Here is a 23,807-nt window from a genome sequence, read left to right as displayed (position 1 = left end):
CCATTGTGTTCATCCCGTTATATTTTCCTTTCATGCCAAATATTACAGAGAGGGCACCCTTGGGTGACCTTAATTAGGTACCAGTACTGGTGCGTGTGCATTGTTGCACTCCTCACCTGGTCTGTCCGGAAAATAAGAATAATAAGTTTATGTCTGTGTCTGTTAGGTCATCAGCCCAGAGGCTGGTTGGATCCTCAAATAGCACCACGAAAGGTTATGCGGTTATAAGGAAACCCCAAAAACTAATGGCAGCACCAAAATGAGGCATACTAGGCAAGATGAGGAGTGAGGTAGTTTGCCATTGCTTTCCTCACTGGGTCAGAAAGTACTATTGCAGCACGACTGACCCTAGGAGCAGCACCTTTCATAACACTCAGATGCACTAGTCGTGCTCTGAATGTCATTACTCAGCACTACCCATACCCCAGCAGCTTCCATATTGTCACAGCCATGGACGTTGACTGGGACTTGGGTGGAAGCTACACTTTACTCTGGCCTGTGCCAAGAGATGGATGCAAAAGTACTGTATCCATCAAGAAATGACAGCAGGCAGAATATGTTTATATGAGTTGATAATAATAATTTTGTTTGATCTGTATTATTTAGTGCACGTTGTGTGTGATGCCAAGGCTGGGTGTTAATTACATTAATAAATTTATGCTCCAGCGCCAAGTGGTAGGACATGCTTGAATGGTGACTCATCCAGACATTGACCATAGCCAAAATATTTATAAATATATTCTTGTGTGTCTTGTTGTGACACCATTATTAATTTAGAAAAACAACATTGTGGAAATTTGCAGCATTGTGCTGGTTATCGTTGTTGTGTCCCGCCTCGGCTATGCCCAAGGTTCCGGTGCTTCTGTGGTAGTATATTTAGAGGAAGTGAGAATTTTCATATTGTCTTGCTTGGCTTGGTGGGAATGATGCTTGATTGGGCAGGTGGTCTGGTATTGGCATGGGTGGGTGGGGGCGTGATGGTCTGTTCTGTGACGAGAGCAAATTTAGTAGTAGTAATTGAAGGAGTGTATTAGTGTCTTGGAGGAGAGGTCCCTGTCTCTCTCTCTCTGTACATGAATGACTTGACATATACTGTATTTGTTAATTTCAAATATTGGTGTTGAAAAGAAATGCACACTTGATTAGATTAATTCAGATTTGAGGCAGGAGAGCCCATTACATTCCACAAGTTCAATTCAGAGGCCAACAGCTAAAATATTGTGCTCATCGAAAATACTTGGGTATTGTGCTGGATCGCTCTTTGACGTATAAAGAACACCTCTGCAAAACAACAGCAAAGGTTAAAACACGTAACAACATCCTTCACAAACTCAGTGGCACTAATTGGGGAGCAAATGCTAATGTCCTCCGAACAACAGCTCTTGCCCTAGTATACCCCGTTGCAGAATATTGCAGCCCTGTATGGATCAACAGTGCACACACAGCTGAATGATACCATGAGGACAGTGTCTGGCACACTCAAATCCACACCACTTAAATGGCTGCCAGTATTAACTAACATCCATTCTCCTCACCTTCGAAGGCTCACTGCTCTGAAGAAGGAATTGTTAAAATGTGCTGCAAATACACTCTTGCCAATTCATCAGGACTGCAACCCTCAGAAGCATGGAAGATTAAAATCTCGACATCTATAACGGCAACTAGGAAAGAGACTGGTTGAATCACAGTACAACATGAATAATGCCTGGAGGGAAGAGTGGGCTGTTTCAAACCCTGACCAGCTAGGGTTGATATCTGACCCCTGTGGGAAACTTGCAGGGATCAACTTGCCAGGAAGAATTTGGGCTTTGTTGAACAGACCGCGGACCGGTCTTGGAAAATGCAACTTCTGGCTCCACAAGTGGGGAAAAATTTCCAGCCCTCATTGCGACTGCAGTGACGCGGCCCAGACAGTCCACCATGTTGTGATGAAGTGCCCACTTCGGAGCTTCCAGGGAGGATACCACAAACTTCATGCGGCAAGTGAAGAGGTGGTGAACTGGCTAAATTCTCTCGACATTAAACTATAAGTTATATCACCATCCACTGATCCTTTGTCTAATTGTTGTTCTATCTGCTTTTTAAGTGTATACAGCGTGTGTGTATAGTTTTTCTGTACCCTCTATATGCCATACGAATTTTAGGGAAAATAAAACAAAATAATCATCTCCTTTAACACTAATCATATGAGACCCAACCCTTCAAAGATTAAAGGTATCAACAAAAGGAAGGGAAGGGCGTTGAAGGGTTTGGAAATGTCTGCTTCACAACCCTAACCATCAGGATCACGAGAGAACCAGAGTTGGAGAGGAAAGATACAATTAACCCTCAATTATCCATGGGTGATAACAGATTACCAAAAAAAATGTACGATCTAAAACTTGAAGACAAAAGACCAAGAGGGCGACCAAGACTCAGGTACAAGGACATGGTGAAGATTGACATTCAACAGAGAGGACATACTTTGGAAAGCACTGAAGAAGGAGAGAAGTTCAGGGACCGCAACTGGTGGAGAAGCCTCGTTTGCCGACCCATCGCTTAAGATGGAACGACGTGGGATATGTATGTATGTATGTATGTATGTATGTATGTATGTATGTATGTATGTATGTATGTATGTATGTATGTATGTATGTACCCATGTGTAGTTCTGGAACACCAATGGAGTGCCACCATGCTGAATCTGAAGCCAGTAGTTATGTATGCAACTGAAACCCTACCCCTAAATGCCAACAAAGGATTCCTCAAAGATCTGGAGAAAAGGGAATGCAGAATAATTAGGGGAATTGTGGGATCTAACTACAAGAATGGCAGCCACCAAAAATGATTCAACGATTGACCTGGCTAAGGCACTTGATATGGTAGATCATGGGAGACTACTGGCAAAAATGAGTGCAATTGAACTAGACAAAAGAGTGACTGAATGGTTGGCTTTGTTTCTAGAAAAATAGAACTCATAGAATTAGAGTAGGTGAAGCTTTATCTCTCCCTGTAAAAATTAATAGGGAAATTCCTCAAGGCACTATTATTGGACCTTTATGTTTTCTTATATATATCAATGATATCTGTAAAGAAGTTGAATCGGAGATAAGGCTTTTCACAGATGATGTTATTTTGTACAGAGTAATAAATAAGTTACAAGATTGTGAGCAACTGCAAAATGACCTCGATAATGTTGTGAGATGGACAGTAAGCAATGGTATGATGATAAACGGGGATACAAGTCAGGTTGTGAGTATCACAAATAGGAAAAGTCCTCTCAGTTTTAATTACTGCGTTGATGGGGTGAAAGTTCCCTTTGGAGATCATTGTAAATACTTAGGTATTAATATAAGGAAAGATCTTGATTGGGGTAATCACATAAATATGATTGTAAATAAAGGGTACAGATCTCTGCACATGGTTATGAGAGTATTTAGGGGTTGTAGTAAGGATGTAAAGGAGAGAGCATATTTGTCTCTGGTGAGACCCCAACAAGAGTATGGTTCCAGTGTATGGGACCCTTACCAGGATTACTTGATTCAGGAAATGGAAAAAATCCAGAGAAAAGCAACTCGATTTGTTCTGGGTGATTTCCGACAAGAGAGTAGCGTTATAAAAATGTTGCAAAGTTTGGGCTGGGAAGACTTGGGAGATGAGCTGCTCAACTAAGTGGTATGTTTGCAAGTAATCAGCTTCATTTCCCGTATCAAATTATAATCACAGAGAGTTACAATACTTGAAAAATCCTCCACCTTTTTGTTACTTTTTATTTGCCTTTTAGCAAATTATTAATTATAAACAGTACATGTTTCGTTCTCACTTGAGAACATCTTTAGCTGTTGTTAAGCTTAGGTGAATCGCTAAGTTTCTGAATACATTATGTTCAGGTACATTGTTCCTCTTAAAGACTAATTTGAATATAAAATTAAATTAAAATGATGTTAAAACAATGTGAGGGTTAATGGGTTGATGAAATGAGACAGGATGAATACATAGTTAGCCTGCTTAAAAACTATATCTATTCATTAGAATAGTTGTTAAAAGTTATTATACTAGACATAAAGCAGCTTCAAACGTTCCCCCTCCAGGGTCACGGTAGAATTGGAGTCTAACAACAGTAAGAAATTGAGACGAAGCTCCCTTCTCAAAAAGTGACCGGCAGTCAGCTTCAAAGTTCCGCATTAGACTCAATTTAGGGCACATTAAGCAAGCTCAAAATAAATAACAGCCTACCTGGAAGGAAGGAAGGAATGAATGAAATTAGCATCCAGCAGTAATAAGAACAGTGTCAAGAAGCCATTCATTTTTCAAAAAACCTTTTAACTGGAAGACAAATAGATATTTTTAGTGTAACAGAGTTGAAATTTTTAACAGCTATTGTAATGAATAGATATAGTTTTTAAGCAGGCTAACTATGTATTCATCCTGTCTCATTTCATCAACCCATTAACCCCCACATTGTTTTAACATCATTTTAATTTAATATTCAAATTAGTCTTTAAGAGGAACAATGTACCTGAACATAATGTATTCAGAAACTTAGCGATTCACCTAAGCTTAACAACAGCTGAAGATGTTCTCAAGTGAGAACGAAACATGTACGGTTTATAATTAATAATTTGCTAAAAAGCAAATGCAAAGTATCAAACAGGTGGAAGATTTTTCAATTATTGTAACTCTCTGTAAGTGGTATGTTCCGAGCTGTCAGTGGAGAGATGGCATGGGAGGACATCAGTAGATGAATAAGTTTGGATGGTGTCTTTAAAGGTAGGGAAGATCACAATATGAAGATAAAGTTGGAATTCAAGAGGACAAATTGGGGCAAATATTCGTTTATAGGAAGGGGAGTTAGGGATTGGAATAACTTACCAAGGGAGATGTTCAATAAATTTCCATTTTTTTGCAATCATTTAAGAAAAGGCTAGGAAAACAACAGATAGGGAATCTGCCACCTGGGCGACTGCCCTAAATATAGATCAGTAGTGATTGATTGATTGATTGATTGATTGATTGAAGTCTATAACATAGAGAATATTACAGACACGATCCGCAAAAGACGTGCATGAGTTTACAGTCACCTCAAACAAATGGACGGGAGCAGCTTGACCAAAGATATCTTTCACCTATTTGATTCAGAACTTAAAACCGCGATGCCTTGGTTTAGAAACACAAAAAAGACCAAGTGCTACAGAAAAAATCAGAAGACGCCTTTAACAGAGATCGTTTTCGAAAAAAGATAACGAACAGGCTAAACCGAGACAAACAACCGAAAAGAAGAAACAGTGTCCCTTGGACAGAAGAACCTAAGCAGGCCCACTCAGAAAGAATGAGGGAATTCTGAGCTCAAAAGAAAGCAAACTTCACTGCCAAATGTAACAAACCGGGCGAGTTGCCTGTGAGCTTGCATCCGAGAGGTAGTGGGTTCGAATCCTACTGTCGGTAACCCTGAAGATGGTTTTCCGTGGATTCCCATTTTCACACAAGGCAAATGCTGGGGCTGTACCTTAATTATGGTTATGGCCGCTTCCTTCCAATTCCTAGGCCTTTCCTATCCCATCGTCGCCATAAGACCTATCTGTGTCGGTGCGATGTAAAAGCCGCTACCAAATGTAACAATACTTAACATGGCCCCAGCGAATACGTAATAATATTAATAATAAACTAAGAATTAGAACATGGCAAATATGGAACTCTCATAAATCTGAAATCAAATGGGAAGAATTCCTTGAAGTAAAGAAGGAAACATACAAAATTATTAGAGCAGAAAAACGAAAACAAGACCAAACCCGTCTGAAGGAAATAGAGCAAGACTTCCAGAAAAACAACTCCAGAAACTACTACACGAATTTTAAAAGGATCGAGAAGGCAGTGACTGATGATGTTTGCTCAAGTTTTGCTATATAATAGAGGTTCGTAATTGTTACATTAGTGCACGAGTGATCAGAAGTAAATATTTGGATCACCTACTACATTCTTGTAAGTAAAATACCCGACATTATATCCGTGTGAGAATGAAAAACTATCTCAAAATGGCCACCTCTGTCGGCATCTATCCAATTCAATGAATGAAGAAATCAATAATATTTTTCCTCGACAGACACCAAGTATTTAAAGTTAAAAACTTCATAATTGATCCGTACTGAACTGAGAATCACAATGCTAAAAAGAGAAATGTTGCACCTATTCAATACAATGATAAACTGTTGCACAAATTATAGGTTTGTGATATGCCTTGCATCATGGAACAAGTCCCTGGATTTGATCTACCTCAAAAAATTTGGTCTTAACCGCTTATGGACAAAGTATGGAGTTTGTCGGGATGTTCTAAGTAATTGGAAAAATGTTCCTCATCCACAGAACGAATGTGGAGCTGCTAGTATACCTGCCAACTTTCCCAATTTAGGCAGGAGACTCCAGATTTTCGACAGCTTTTTTCTGCCTCCTGATTATTCTTTTATTTCTCCCTATTTTAGCTTAATTTTAATAATAATAATAATAATAATAATAATAATAATAATAATAATAATAATATGTTTTATTTATTCCGGCAAAGTTAGGGATGTACTCTCTTTCTTACACTTAACCACTTTAGGTGAACGTGAAACATTTGTTTTCAAATTCCTCCATTTCAGCATTGTACGCCAGTGACCGGAAGTCCTCCACTCACTGCCTGCTTTCAAATTAAATAGCGATGTTTATTAATACGAGACTGTCTCTCATAGTGCATTGGCACTGCCGGTGGCTTCAAGTAGCCTACAGAGGGCCTCCATGGTATGCACAAGCCATGCATCTTGGTGGATGTGCTATTTACCAACTGATGAGCCCAACTTAGCACACTGGGGTGAAATGCTGGCAACCAGGAATGCTATTTGCTTTATGTCGCACCGACATAGATAGGTTTTATGGCAACGATGGGATAGGAAAGGCCTACGAATTGGAAGGAAGTGGCTGTGGCCTTAATTAAGGTATAGCCCCAGCATTTGCCTGGTGTGAAAATGGGAAACCACGAAAAACCATCTTCAGGGCTGCCGACAGTGGGGTCGAACCCACTATCTCCCGATTACTGGATACTGGCCGCACTTAAGCGACTACAGCTATCAAGCTTGGTCAACCAGGAATGAGTTAGCTGGAAAATTTATAATGCCCAATAACGGATCATTTATATTGGTATTATACTCATTCGGGACAAATATTTCAGGTTCCTTATGGGAATCAACATCTATATCAGGCTCATCAGAGACCGATCATCTCACTCACATACTTCCTGTAAGGGAACAGAAGTATATAATTTTTAGTTTTGTAGCCTCGTATAGTAACAGTCGGATTTTGAGAAAGTGTTATATATACCATAGTACTCCTGTATTGTGCAAGACATGTAGAATAAGCAGTTTTGACCAATTGTATCTCCTGATTTCTCCTGATTTTCATATCATAATCTCCTAATTTTCGTAAAGTTTGCAGGTATGTACTAGACAAACTATCCACTACATCACTCAAGAGTGTGGCCTGCATGTCTACATAGGGGACAAAAAAAGGCCTTCTCTTGTTAACATCCAGGCAGTTGATGACATTAGAAACTTAAGCTTAAAATTATAATTTTTATACACTGAATGTACTGACAGCCTTACACTTAAATTAAATTTAAAATAAAGACTTGATTTAACACTTGTTTGTTCCTTTTCATTACTCCGACATTGATTAAATCTGACTGAAATCGTTTAGAAAATCTCTCCTCTAATATCCAAGTTAATGACGACTGAAATACATAACTATTTGTTTCTTATGTACATGTTAATCTCCTTACAAGGCCACTGCATTCACACTTCCCTGGAACATTACAAGTGCACTGCCCACAGGCGAGATGAACTGTAATACATACCTGTCCAAAGTGGCTTGGGGACACCTTACAACCCATGGCTTGATTTTCTTTATTCCTGCCTCCTTAGCTTGGTTTAATCTACTTTCAATCGTGAAGATGTTATAGCGGAAAACCCACGTATCTTTCAGGATATGTTGGGGAGCCACTCCAGCATCTGTAATTCATATATATATATATATAACATGCTGCATTAGGATTATCTAGGCTTGTGGCCTCGAACAATGTTTAAAATATCATTCAAACGACGCCTGTGAGTCACTAAGTTACACTGAGGTATCTTGAATTTAAGATGCTTTCCAGATTTACAAGGATACATTTGATACTTAACATAAAATCCTTTAAAGTAAAGAAATTTGGCTTTAAAAATAGCATGTACAACTTGGGTTCACAATGAGGAAATACAATGTCAATAGGACCTGACTGTGCTTTTTATCAGCTTACTGGTTTAGGCATCAAGGTTGGAGTATTCTCGAGATGTCTTGGACTTCATGTGCTTCCTTCTGGAGACGAACTGCTCATGTCAGTATGTGCTTCCTATGAAAGAACACATCTTCAAAGCATTCCAGTGAAGATTAGGGAATGTGTCCTCAGAAATGTAGTATTTGTAAAACGTAAGCAAGGTTATACTGAATAAGTTTTCTCCCAAAGACGAGTTGCTGTGGGACTTCGTACTGAGCCTGGCATCTCAACAGCTTTGATAATGCTTGTTGATTAAAGGGGCCTAACATCTAAGGTCATCGGCCTATGACCGTGGATGGCATTGTTTATTACTGCTATTCTCTCTCGGAAGTCACTTTGCAACACAATGTAGCGTAGTTATCAGTAGACAAAACAGCTTTTTGTTTGAGAGTTGTGCCTTCCAAAGTTTGAGCTTGGCCACAAATGCTTTGATGTGATCAAACATAAGTTATGAATTTCATTATGGTCCGTATTGACAAATGATCACTATCAAAGAGTAGAGAAAGGTCCACCTATTCAATACCATTAGCTTACTACAGTGTCCTGTATAACTGGTACTAGTAGCAATATGTAATGATGCTTCTTTACACCGAGTTACTGGTAGTGTCTTTAACTGATTGCGCCGTTGAACCAGTAGCCCTCGTCCATTTAGCATGGGGATCCGGCGAGGATGACTGCGTTGCTTCCGACGGACGCCCAAATTTAGCGATACAAATGAGCTTGTTATGATCCACTGGTTGCGACAAAGAGTGAACTGACCGGCACGTCGCCCCAGGCTGACGTTGTGAGGATTTTATACCTACTGCTGAGTAGTATTTAGGCCACCCCTAATATGGACAACAGACACCATTCGCAGCTGCTTCACTGGAGTACAGACACCACTGATTTGCCCGTTTTACAGATGTAATTAAACAATACAGGTTCTGTGGCCTAGACAATGCCGGATATGTAGTGTAGAGTTCCTGGTTTCCTGGTTTCTTTGAAGGCAATTATGTTAAATCAGACGTGTTTAGTGCGCACTGTGTTGTTCCAGTGCCATTTTCATTATGTGAGTGTTTATATGCATAATACCTTCATAAAGTACAGGAAATCTTGTGTGAAAACACTCTGACTTAGGGCTGGGCAAGCGTTGGTTGCATTACAGCAAAGTGCTTGGCAGGAGACAGGCGAGTGGGAATCCCCCCAATAGATAACCCTGCATTATGTGTAAGAAATATAATTGTAACTAAATAAAATGCAGAAAGGAAAATGGAATCTGTGAAAAAAAAAAGTTTTATCAATGGACAAATAATGCAGAGAAAAATTCAAGGCATTTATCCTCACCTGCTAGTAAACTGAGAACAGATTCCAGGTGGTCGAACGAGACTGCCAAAATAAAGGGGTGCTTTGCTGCAGTCTGGCATATCTCCACAGGCTCGCACTGCAAAATAACACTTTTCTCACTCTCTATGCTACATTCACAATGATAAACCAGGTCAGAAAAATGAAGTATAACAAAGAGTAAAGTGAAACAGAGGGATATGATGTGAAGACTTGCCTTATGGCAAAACAATTTCTTAATATATTTACATGTCATTTTGGCCCGTTAACATTTGTAAGCACTCCTTGCTCTTCGGGCCCTTTTACTCCAATTCTTGTTCTCATTCTTTCCAGACGATCCTTTATCCTGTGTATCCAGGTTCTAAACTTACTTCTTTCTTGAAGTAGTGCCTAAGATCCTCCTTGACTGTAGTTGCCCAACTTGGCGCTGCATGCCAACCTCATGTTGAGGGATGTATTCACTGCTGCGTGTTTCTGTGGTGGTTGGTAGTGCGTTGTGTGGCCACGTTAGAGCAAAGAACTAAACATGATTCAAATCCATGAACCAGCTGGGAATCAAACTTATTTCAACAGTCAAACTTTAAATTCAACTTCAACTACGGTTGTTTTCAAGAGTTCCCCCGAGAATCATATTTTAAGAAAATCTCTTATATTCTCAATTTTACCTTCAAGATTCAACAAGCATATACTTCTTCAGCCTTAAGACCCCTTACATCGGTTTTATTCCTTAACTTGCACACTGACTTGTTGGAAACTTTTAAACCAACATGAACGAACATTTTATCTTATTATCGTACTCTCAAGTGTTTTATTTGTCTTGTCAATTTTTGTTAAATCTTTTAGCTGAAGATGTTTCAGAATTGGAACGAAACATGTTCTATTTAGTATTATACTCAGAGATTAAGCTGGATCATGTTATGTAAATAATAAACTAGCTAACAGGTTTAAAAATCTCCTTCACAAAAACAGAGATGATGAGAACGGACAGGAGAAGAAGAAATATGGCAAAGTTAAGGTCACAAAGCAGTTTAAATACCTGGGAGAGATTATCAGCAGCAACGGGATGGATAAAGAGGCCATGGAAAATAGGAGACTTAAGTTGGAAAGGTTAAACACTGCCACCAAAGCCATTTACAACAAAAAGAATCTTTCCATTAATGCCAAACTAAGACATTATGACGCTGTGGTAAAACCAGTGATTCTGTATGGGGTGGAAACAGCAACACTAACGAACCTGGAAAAACTACTAAAGATTGAAAGGAGAATTTTAAGGAGGATTTACGACCCAAGGGTGGTAGAGGGAAACTCTAGATTACGATCAAATAAGGAGATATACAAAAGAACAGAAGACCTGGAAACAACAATAAGGAAAATACGGCTGCGATTCTATGGACACATGGTCAGAATGGCTCCAGCAAGGTTAAATAAACAAATTTTTAATAAAATATACTACTTAAAGAGCCAGGGGGGATATGCCAAGCAGATGAAGGAAGAACTCGAGAAGTTAGGAATTGCAGGTGAAGAATGTCGTGACAGAGACCAATTCAGGAAAAAGACTTTCCAACATAAAAGTTCTTGTTGAAGAAAATAAAGAGCGCAGAGGGGGAAGATGGACTGAAGAGAGAAGAGCGCAACATTCTGAAAGAATGAAGGCACTTGTGGAGAAAGAGGAAGGAACAAGGGATGATAAGAAGGAAGTGAAGTGCTATTAGCGTGGTTCTAAGTTTGGCCGGTTCATAAGAAAGAAAGAAACTAGCTATAAGAAACCGACAAGTATTGGAAGGTGGGAATCTCCTCGTAACATAACCTTACTTGCTGCAATTTAACCAGGAGCAAGAACCAACTACTAGAAAGTGTGAAAAACTTTACATACCTTGGCAGTGTAATATCTTGAGATACATTAGCCACAAAGGAGATGGCAAATACAGTGCAGAAGAGCTCTCACTTTGACCAGCAAGTATGAACACTCTTCTGGGATCCCAAAGTACCAACAAATTTGAAGCTGGTGATGTTCAATCAATACTTCATACCAGTCTTAACCAATCGTATTAAAACCTGCATCCTCACTAAGGAGGACTCATCTGAAATGAAATTCCTTAGGACCACAATTCAAAAACCAAACTGGACAAGTTAAGGAATGATGTGGTTAGAAAGGAAGTTAGAATTGAGACATCACTGTTAGACTGGATCAGCATGTCAAGACTGAGGTGGTTTGGAGCCAACAAGGACAACTTATGTTAACTTGGAGAGGCATGTGGCAGGAAAACGGATGGTGAGAAGACCAAGAACCCACTGGTTAGACATCGTAAAGATGGACATTAGAGATCGGGGAAGGACACTGGAGGACGTCATTAACAATAAATGTATCTCATTAAGATAGAATGGGAGAGGCTCGCCAACAGTACCCAGGAAACTGGAACTGTAAAATTATTATTATTATTATTATTACTATATCAGTTACTACTCTCTTATAGCTCAATTACAAAACCATCTTAGGATGGCACTTCTGAATCTTCTTATCCTATTAATTCTGAAATATGGATCCGAAGAGGTGGACGCAGAGAAGAAGTGTATTTACCAGCCAACCGTGAACTACTATAAAGATAACTATCACCTAGACAACATCTCTGTCCATGGACTCATGATCGGACCTTGAGGCACAATCCCTAAATTTCTTGTACAGCTATGTGATTCTCTTGATCTCAATCAGACACAACTTCACGACATCGCTATTGCCACAATAAGAGGTTCAGTAACCATACTCTGCAATCATCTATATAACATTTGAAGAACCATACATCATGCCACATTCCAAATTTATTCCTGAGCCTTGTGATGGTTATTTCCATGTGGCATCCTAGCAAACTCACCAATAAGAATTGTGTCTTTGTGGCAGCCTCCTCATGGGGAAAGTTGCATTAATCAATGAAAGAAGTCAATTAGAAGCACCAGAGTAAATATGCCTTGATCTAATTACTAGCCAGTTATGCTACAGTATGTCTATGTCAGTGCTAAAATACCGAATAGTTTAGATCGACACTTAATGGCAAATTAATAATGTTCTAAATAGTTGAACTATTTAGTGATTTGCTACTTTTTACTAGGGAATACTGACAGATGTAATAGAAAACAAAGAACCCTTAATCATTTTAATTTCAAATTACATTAACAGAAAGATCGTATTACATGCCCTCGTGTGAGTGACTGTATCGAATACTGCGAGTGTGTGTGAATAAAATTTCTATCTTCTGGGACAAGGGCTTCATGTTTCTCTTTTCCCATTTTCCTTCAGTGGAGATTTATCAAGCCTTAACATCAAATTTGAAATCTAGATCTTTATCATCTTACCCATACAGCGGGCACAATCAGGGTCGTCATATGTAATATGACCGACATTCTTGCACTAGATGTAGCAGCACTTCACTTTGTTTCCTTGATGGCATGAGAACTTTCTGTATTATAGGGTGTTTATCACATCTTCTGATGTGGCCATATCCCCTATCTTGTCGCTCACACGCGCGCATTGCGCAGCGGCACCCACTGCATCTTATGGTCTCTGTCTTGCCCAACATTCAGGGCATGACGGACAGTGGTTTTGTACACTGCCTTGGCATAAGCTTACCGCTCTGGCCATATTGCCGTCAGCTGTGATGAGTGATCCAAGGTATCTGAACTTGTCTGTCAGCAAGGAAGACAGAGTTGTGTGGGCCCTTTTGCCCGGGCTGCATAAAGTTGAAGAACATGTACTCTGTCTTGTCTTCTTTTTTTTTCTTTTCTTCTATTTGTTTTACGTCGCACCGACACAGATAGGTCTTATGGCGATGATGTGATAGAATAGGCCTAGGAATGGGAAGGAAGTGGCCATGGCCTTAATGTACAGCCCCAGCATTTGCCTGGTGTGAAAATAGGAAACCACGGAAAACCATCTTCAGGGCTGCCGACACTGGGGTTCGAACCCACTATCTCCCGATTAGTCTTGTCTTCTAGCATTGCTTGCCATCACTACTACTCATCATGATGTCACCAATCAAAACTAATTTCAAATAATATTTTCATTCCTCACTTTTTTAACCGTATATTAAAAATTTAGATATCATTTATAGTTTCAAAGTTATGAAGATGGAACTATTGTGTAAAATCCCACGTGATGCTCAAATTTTATGCAAAGCACAGCGCATGAACAAAAGAAAAGCCGTATTCTACATCAAAAATCACAAGTATATACAAAAAGGTAGAAGAATTTATACAATATTTTAAAAGGAGATGAAAACTTTATTGTGGGTACAATTACACTCAAATGCAGTAGGAGGCCAAGGATCATGATGATGATGATAATTTCTCATGCAAGAACAAACAGATCTTATCAAGGAACAGAGCTCGAAGCATAAGAAAACTCAGAGAATAGACATAATGGTTTGGAACATACAGGGCCTAAAATCCATCCTGAACTTAGACCCTCCAGACGGATATTGTGATTCTGACCAAGACTTTCCTGACAAATCACATCAATGTAGAAGATTACTAAAACAGCTACAAACTCGCAAGCCACGGAGAATGCAAACATCCAAGTCGAGGCATCTCTTGTCTCATCAAACCGTGGCTATCACCGCATCATGTTATCCAAAGAACGCCGAACCTACTAGCAATGAAGGCCCGAGGATTGAACATTACTGCTGCCAATTTCCAACCTCACAATACAGCACAGGATATCATTGAGAGCCTGGCAGACACATTAATGCTCATCAGTTACAAAGATACCACCATACTAGCAGGCGATTTTAAATGTCACACGGACAAAGAAGACGGGAAAAGCAAAACAGTCCTAGAATTCCTAGAAGCGGAGGATTTTATCCTAGTGAACAAGCCGCACACACCAACCTATGTATGCCACAATGGCACTAGTACAATAGACTTGTTATTTGTCAACACCTACATCAGAAGCACTGACTTCAAGACTCATGCAAACTCGTACGTGGCCCCCCTAAAGAAACACAGACTTGTATACGCTCAGGTCACAATAGATGAGCCTCTACCAAACATCAATGATCAGAAGAGAGTAGACTAACAACAAAGAGAATACTGAATACCAGCATCCTAGCCACAATATCATAATCATCATCGACAGATCACATTCTTGATAAAATAAAACAGGGAGAGATAGACTCCGCAGTATTGAAACTGGACAGTTATATAAATTATATAAAGGACGCCCAAAGGCGCAGTTCAGAGAGCGAACGGAAGTCACAGCCTAGGTTCGACGTGACCTGTTATGACAAAAGAAAACAGGTATTGGACCTCCTACACACTGCAAGAAACACCAAAACTGAAATAGACTTACAGACCTACAGCACTCAGAGACGCACCTGCAAAAACCTACTCAAGGAAAAGAGAGCAACCTGGGTAGAGAAAGAAGGGAAGAGATTATTAAAGACGGCATCAGAAAACCACTCTGCGGCATTGAAACCTAGGACACCAAAGTTCTCCCACACAATCATAATGGAAACATGGAACTCACATTTTCAACAGATCTATGACAGGCAATCAACCCCAAGGACAATCCACGCAACTCTGACTTCAGACTTCCCATGCATCACAACAGATGAGGTAACAAATAGGGTCGTGGAACTGAAAGGCCATAAAGCTGCCGGATCAGACAAAATCTTTAATGAGCAACTGAAGGAAGCCCTGCCACTTCTAGGGAAATTATGGACAGCCTTATTAAACAAGTGCCTAGAAATAGGCAAAGTACCGAGCAACTGGAGGATCGCAACGCTAAAACTTTTGTACAAAGGTAAAGGTAGTTTCGACCAGCCAGACTCCTACAGAGGAATTGTGCTGGAGAGCGCACTGTTCAAGGTATTCATCAGAATGCTATCTGCAAGATTAGAAAAAGAAACAATCGAACAAATACCGGATCAACAATTTGGCTTTAGGAGAGGCAGATCGACATTTCATGCAATAAGTAACTTAATGAATGACATAAAGGAAGCACTTAGGCATCACAGAGGGATCATATTCATTGACTATAAGAAGGCCTTCGATCTACATGACCGCCAGATAATCATCCACAAGCTGAAACGTATGATCAGAAAAGACAACTATCTGACGATCATCATGGACAACATATTACAACTAAATGAGCTCATCATCAAAAATAACATCCAAACCTCGACTCCGATACCACAGACCAATAGAATTCTGCAGGGTGATCACGCGAGCCCTCTACTGTTCAATCTTGCAACATCAGGCGTTATCGAGTGTTTTGGAAATCTAAAGGAACAGGTCACATTCTACGGGTTTGCAGACGACATGGCACAAGGCCATCAAACCTGGAGGTACTACAGGCATGTATGTATCACCTAACATTATGGGCAGGGAAGAATAAGCTAGAGATCAATGAGCAAAAGACAGTCCATATGATATTTAGGAAGGGAGGGAAAATAACCGTCAAGGAGCAACAGTTCTTCACTCCAAACCAGGAACCAATCAAAATAGCAAAGGAATTTAACTATCTCGGAATAACCCTACAGACCATTGGAACGACCTACACTAAGCACATCAGCAACAGAGCAACTGCAGCCATAATGGCCATCGATGACATCCAACTCCTGCGCAGACTCTCTGTACCCACTGCCATAAAGATCTTCAGCACCAAGATAATGCCCATAGTGACATACAAACTGGAATTAATATGGACACATCTCACCAAATCAAATTTCAAAGACATCGAGCAGATGAAAGCAACATATCTTAGAAGACTATTATGTGTATTGAAATTCACTCCCTACAGATTAACATACGAGCTTGTCAGAGAACCTTTCTTCATAGAACAATTAAGACAGAAAATGCCCCTACCATCCACAAAGGCATATCAGGAACTCTTAGAAGAACTGCAGAACAAGAAAAAAAGAGATATGGCTGGAATTATACTGGACCGAAGCAATGACGTCTCCAGACTGGAAAGGTGCAGACTATGATCTGTGATTCGCAGTGCACGGGTTCCACCATCGCGTATGCAAGATAAAGGCTTACCATACTCCGGACGAAGTCTCATGTGTATGTGAACAGTGCGATTGGTATCATGCACTATGGTGTCACCAGAGACGTATAACCTTAACACAAATGTGTAGCAACTAAATTGCTATTTGCAGAACATATATGCACTCTGTGCGCTTTTCTCTTATTATTAATAATTTTGTGTGGCTATTGTTAGCCCGTGCAGCCTTTTTAAGGCAGACCCTAAAATGAGGGTGAGTAGCATCTACCATGTATAGAAAACGGTGTGTTTGTGTGGTGGAGAGTAGTGTTGTGTGTGGTGTGAGAGTTGGAAGTATGTTGGGGAAATCACAAACACCCATTCACCGAGACAAAGGATTCCCAACCGGGAATCGAAACTGGCGTCTCGAGGATATGTAAATTATAAAATAATATGCTTATATTTCTTAAAGTCCTGAAGTGTTTTTGTGTTTTTAAGAAAAGGCGTTTCAGAGCCCCAAAATGGGTGATGGGCATTAAAATCATGCAATAAGAGGAAAGGAGGTGGGAGCTGATCAATTACATCATAGATATTAAGAGGCTAAACATTACAAACTGTAGTTACCGCTACTGCATCCAGTTCTGTTCTTAGTGGAACCACTTCGCTGTAGATATCAGAATGAGTAAATATGCCAATGCCACTTGAAGCCTGGTTAGCATAATCTTGTTCTATCGAGTATTAAAATTTCTCAAGACCGTATCGTCGGCTTAGAACCAGAATAGCATACCCATCTATAATAATCCTTTTCAGAAATCATAAAAATCTGTTAAGTTTAGTATTGACTAGCTGATGTACCCGCGTTTTGCTACAGGATTCTCAGAAAGACTGTCTTTGTGGTTTTCCTAACTGAAGTCAACATAGATCATTACAAAAACATCAGTAGGAATATAGCGATTAAGCAATGTCATCATATAAAATACTTGATCAAATGAAAAACTACACATTTTCTCACTTTTAATGAACAGTACTACAGTGAAATAATACAAATATTTATCTGTTTTCCATCTATTCAATACATAATATGTTTTTAATGTTTGACTTTTTTTGTACTTTAATCCTCATGTGACTTTAACACATTACAGTCATTAATTAATACTGACGGTCGAATACGTCTATGTTGGTCATTTTTCAAACCATAAACTTAAATTGACTAGTTGACACTGTAGGGTTAGAAGCTATTAGGTTTTTAGGGGCTACAGCCAAAAGGGACATTCAGCTATGTAAAACATATGCATTGATGAGATTGCTTCTACTATGTCCGTGTGTAATGGTATATCTGTAACAGGGAAACAGGGTGGCCTAGGGAGCGGTGTTAAGGGAGCAGGGAACTGGAAATCAAGTAGGGATGACATAAAACTGTTAGTGTTCAACTTTAGAAATATTGTAAAGAAAGGAATAGAATTAAGTAATTTAATAGATATATACTTACCAGATATTGTAATAGGAGTTGAATCATGGCTGAGAAATGATATAACGGATGCAGAAATTTTCTCACGGAACTGGAGGGTGTATCGTAGAGATAGGATAGGAATGGTAGGAGGGGGAGTATTCATTCTCATGAAAGAAGAAAGGGGTAAGGCTCATTTCTAAAGATAATAGGCAACTTGATGTCTTTGGAGTGTACAGACCAGGAAAGGGTAGCGCAGATGCTGATTCAGGATTATTTGATAAGATAATCAGCTATGTGGGAAATGATAAGGAAAGGAACGTGATCGTAGCGGGTAATCTCAATTTACCAAATGTCAATTGGGAAGGTAATGCAAATGACAGGAAGCATGACCAACAAATGGCAAATAAGATAATATGGGAAGGGCACCAGATTCAGAAAGTGATGGAACCAACTAGAGGGGAGAATATTCAGGATGTGGTGCTGGTAAAACCGAAGTAATAGATGGTATTAGTGATCACGAAGCTGTTTTTGTGGTAATTAAAAATAAATGTGAAAGAAAGGAAGAGATTAAAATTAGGACTGTTAGGCAGTACCATATGACTGATAAAACAGGCATGAGGGAGTTTTTAATAAGTAACTATGATCGGTGGAAAACGGTAAATAACAATGTAAACAGACTCTGGGATGGGTTTAAAGCAATTGTTGAGGAATGTGAAAATAGGTTTGTACCTTTAAAGATGGTAAGGAATGGTAAAGATCCACTATATTATAACAGAGAAGTAAAGAGACCAAGAAGGAGGTGCAGGTATGGAAAGAAATAGAGTTAGAAATGGCTGTGGAAGTAAGGAGAAATTGAAGGAACTTACTAGGAAATTGAATCTAGCAAAGAAGTCAGCTAAGGATAACATGATGGCAAGCATAATTGGTGGCCACACTAATTTTAGTGAAAAATGGAAGAGTATGTATAGGTACTTTAAGGCAGATACAGGTTCCAAGAAGGACATTCCAGGAATCATTAATGAACAAGGGGAGTGTATATGCGAGGATCTTCAAAAGGCAGAAGTATTCAGTCAGCAGTATATAAAGATGGTTGGTTACAAGGATAATGTCCAGATTGAGGAGGTGACTAATACTAAAGAAGTATTAAAATTTACCTATGACAGCAATGACATTTACAGTAAGATACAAAAGTTGAAAACTAGAAAAGCAGCTGGAATTGATAAGATTTCTGGGGATATATTAAAGACAATGGGTTGGGATATAGTACCATATCTGAAGTACTTGTTTGATTATTGTTTGCATAAAGGAACTTTACCAAATGAACGGAGAGTTGCTATAGTAGCCCCTGTATATAAAGGAAAGGGTGATGGACATAAAGCTGAAAATTACAGGCCAGTCAGTTTGACATGCATTGTATGTAAGTTTTGGGAAAGCATTCTTTCTGATTATATAAGACATGCTTGCAAAATTAATAACTGGTTTGATAGAAGGCAGTTTGGGTTTAGGAAAGGTTATTCCACTGAAGCCCAACTTGTAGGATTCCAGCAAGATATAGTAGATATCCTGGATTCAGGAGGTCAATTGGACTGTATCACGATTGGCCTGTCTAAGGCATTTGATTGGGTAGATCATGGGAGACTACTGGCAAAAATGAGTGCAACTGGACTTGACAAAAGAGTGACTGAATGGGTGGCTCTGTTTCTAGAAAATAGAACTCAGAGAATTAGAGTAGATGAAGCTTTATCTGTCCCTGTAAAAATTAAGAGGGGAATTCCTCAAGGCAGTATTTTTGGACCTTTATGTTTTCTTATATACATCAATGATATGTGTAAAGAAGTGGAATCAGAGATAAGGCTTTTCGCAGATGATGATATTCTCTACAGAGTAATAAATAAGTTACAAGATTGTAAGCAAATGCAAAATGACCTTGATAATGTTGTGAGATGGACAGTAAGCAATGGTATGATGATAAACGTGGATACAAGTCAGGTTGTGAGTTTCACAAATAGGAAAAGTCCTCTCAGTTTTAATTACTGCGTTGATGGGGTGAAAGTTCCCTTTGGGGATCATTGTAAATACCTAGGTATTAATATAAAGAAAGATCTTCATTGGGGTAATCACATAAATATGATTGTAAATAAAGGGTACAGATCTCTGCACATGGTTATGAGAGTATTTAGGGGTTGTACTGAGGATGTAAAGGAGAGAGCATATTTGTCTCTGGTGAGACCCCAACAAGAGTATGGTTCCAGTGTATGGGACCCTTACCAGGATTACTTGATTCAGGAAATGGAAAAAATCCAAAGAAAAGCAGCTCGATTTGTTCTGGGCGATTTCCGACAAAAGAGTAGCGTTACAAAAATGTTGCAAAGTTTGGGCTGGGAAGACTTGGGAGATGAGCTGCTCGACTAAGTGGTATGTTTGCAAGTCATCAGCTTCAATTTCCGTATCAAATTCAAATCACAGAGAGTTACAATAATTGAAAATCTTCCAGCTTTTTGATACTTTTTATTTGCCTTTTAGCAAATTATTAATTATAAACAGTATATGTTTCATTCTCACTTGAGAACATCTTCAGCTGTTGTTAAGCTTAGGTGAATCGCTAAGTTTCTGAATACATTATGTTCAGGTACATTGTTCCTCTTAAAGACTAATTTGAATATTAAATTAAAATGATGTTAAAACAATGTGGGGGTTAATGGGTTGATGAAATGAGACAGGATGAATACATAGTTAGCCTGCTTAAAAACTATATCTATTCATTACAATAGCTGTTAAAAATTTTAACTCTGTTACACTAAAAATATCTATTTGTCTTCCAGTTAAAAGGTTTTTTGAAAAATGAATGGCTTCTTGACACTGTTCTTATTACTGCTGGATGCTAATTTCATTCATTCATTCCTTCCTTCCTTCCAGGTAGGCTGTTATTTATTTTGAGCTTGCTTAATGTGCCCTAAATTGAGTCTAATGCGGAACTTTGAAGCTGACTGCCGGTCACTTTTTGAGAAGGGAGCTTCGTCTTAATTTCTGTAATGAAATGAGGAAAATAGAAATTGGTTTTCTTTGTAATGAAAGCATGTGTCTTTACATAATAACTTAATGTATAAAATGGTTCCATACCTTAATGTTGTTAGACTCCAATTTTACCGTGACCCTGGAGGGGGGACGTTTGATGCTGCTTTACGTCTAGTATAATAATGGTGTGTGTGTTCCGCTGTTTGCTCCTCCTTTCGGGGAGGCAAGGCTGTGGAGAGGGGAGGAGGCGTGTCGCTTACTGTCACGGCTTCGGCTTCAGAAGGGGTGGGGAGAGTGATTGTACAAAATGGCGGAGGCTCGTTCTTATTTATAATTTTATGGTCTGTGTTGTTTCTTTTGTCTAAAGTTTCAAGACTTGATAATATCCCTTCGAATATAGGGTTTCTATTGTCAATTGTATCATTCAGGTTATTGTCCATATTACATTTTTGTTCTAAATAAATATATAAATTTTTAAATGTATTTAGAAGAGCTCCTTTTTTTATTTTTCGTAATATAGTTAAATCCTGCTCTATAGTTGTGAACTGATGTCCGGTTGTACTCGTGTGTTGGCCCATCGTGGAATTTTTTTTATGTCTTTCAGCAGCATTGACATGCTCTAGGTATCTTACAGTAAAACTGCGCCCTGTTTGCCCGACAGAAGTTTTTTCACATTGATGACACTTCAATTTGTAAACTTCTGATTCTAAATGTTTGTTTTTTCCTAGGGAATTGACACTATTGTAATTAAAGAATTTTTGCTTTGTATTATTGCTGGTTGAATACGCGATCTTATAGTTATATTTTCTAAACAAATTCGTTATTGTGTATAAGTTGGGGTTATTGAACGTGAACTTGGCATATTTATCTTTCTTTTTTATTTTGGATGTTAGATTAGTTTTTTTAACTTCCGTTTGAATTTTCTGATTATTTTGTTTACCATTTTTAGTTCAAATCCATTGTATTGGGCTTGTTTATGAATAAAATTACTGTGTCCACCTATTCAATACAATTATATTTTGTAGTGATTAAATTCTACATGAAATATAAACACTAGTTAGGGACATGTTTCACCCTAGTTTTGGGCATCTTCAGCCTAATACTAATCTAAGTCTTAAATCTATTAACACTGGAACTTAATACTAAAATTAATATCAAACACTAAATACAATGGTCTTTTGCTTATTACAAAGTTGTGTCTTAGGTGATATTTACATAATTTACAATATGTGTACATTAACCAAATGCCAGAATTTGTGAACAAGGAAGCAATAAAATATTTTATCTTACAATGACTAGAAAACGTCTAAAACGTCTGGATGAAAGTTTATGCAAATGTGAATGTATTGGCTAGAGATTGATCACAGCGTGAACTGGAGTTTCTCCAACTGTTTGACTAGAGATTGATCACAGCGCGAATTGAGGCTTCTCAAACTTTACGGATGAACATTAGGTTGAAGGTTTTACAGCTGGTTCGTTCAAAGGTGGTTATGGTCATTATCATAAGTATATTGTTGCAAAACCGGAACCGAGGTTAAAAATAATAATATAAGAAGCAATGAGCATCCATATGAAGGATACAGGACACAGTTTCACCACAATCAAACAAAATCTCCAAATTCTAAAAAGACTATATAAAGGCAGACTCATGACCGAGTTCATGATGGGTCCCTTGTTTGCTGTTTGAAGAACTTCTATATCTTGTTCAATGTCGGCAAATTTGTGATTAGTGTCATGCATATGTAGAACCATGGTGGAGAACTTATTGTGCCTCATCGCGTTGACATGTTCTGAATATCTAATCATCAAGTTGCGTCCTGTTTGACCCACGTAAGAGCTACTGCATTCATTACATTTTAGTCTATATATTCCAGATTTGGAGTAGATATTGGGGGTATTGATTGATGCAGAGCTGTGTAAAATTTTGGAGGTTCTATTGTTAGTTTTGAATAAAATTCTTACATTGTGTTTCCGGAAAAGGTTGGCGATTTTGTGGACGTCGTTATTGTAAGCGAAGGTGGTTGAAATAGGAGTTTTTTCTTTCCCTTTTATGAGTTTGGTTTTAGGCCGGTACCTATATTGGTTTATTATTTGTTCTATAAACAGCCTGTTGTACCCATTGAACTTGGCAATTGCCCTTATGGTGTTAAGTTTGTTATAAAGATCTTTCTTTGCCATGGGTATGGCAAAAGCTCAATATACTACCGGTATGCTATTGTATGCTGCATGTTTGTGCATTATGGGATGTATGGAATCTTTGTGGATAGTGTTAGCAGTTTGTGTAGGTTTTCTGTATATTTTGTAAGACTTTGAATGAATTGGAATGCTTTGTGGAGTGGACTGGCTCTGTAGTTGATAATGGGTTGGATAGGAATATTAGGTTTGTGAATTTTTGGAAGGCCTGGATTCATGGTTATTAGTTTAGATTTTTCATGGTTTGTAAAAAAAAAAATGTTAAGTTCTTTACAGTTTGTTTTAGTTGTCTCTGGATTTTTTTGGGTAGGGTCTTTCTTGATTATTTTAAATGTGTTGTTGTTGAAAAATTCTTCAGTTTTGGATACATAATCAGTTTTATTCATTAAGACAGTAGTTTTACCTTTATCTGCCTTTGTGATTATTAAGTCATTATGTTTTATTTTACTTTTAAGTTCTGTGATTTGTTTGTATTCGCGATGCACTCACCTCTCGTCTACAAGCATTTTCAGGCAACATTCATATCTCTCATC

General features: G+C 38.6%; 1 protein-coding gene across 2 annotated transcripts in view; it reads right to left on the bottom strand.

Annotated features, from left to right (window-relative positions):
• Positions 1–23,807, bottom strand: part of mTTF (mitochondrial transcription termination factor) — a 41,932-nt gene that overhangs the window by 3,291 nt on the left and 14,834 nt on the right. For both annotated transcript variants that reach the window (XM_067151805.2, XM_067151806.2), the window contains 2 exons: positions 9,644–9,740; positions 7,862–8,015 (listed from right to left, as the gene is read on the bottom strand). In XM_067151805.2, the coding sequence (XP_067007906.2) occupies positions 7,862–8,015; positions 9,644–9,740 (251 nt within the window). The remainder of the gene's footprint in view (positions 1–7,861; positions 8,016–9,643; positions 9,741–23,807) is intronic.

This window comes from Anabrus simplex, chromosome 7 (assembly GCF_040414725.1).
Source record: "Anabrus simplex isolate iqAnaSimp1 chromosome 7, ASM4041472v1, whole genome shotgun sequence".
NCBI lineage: Eukaryota > Metazoa > Arthropoda > Insecta > Orthoptera > Tettigoniidae > Anabrus > Anabrus simplex.
Note: the sequence above shows the minus strand (reverse complement) of the source record. Positions and strands in the feature narration are given on the sequence as shown.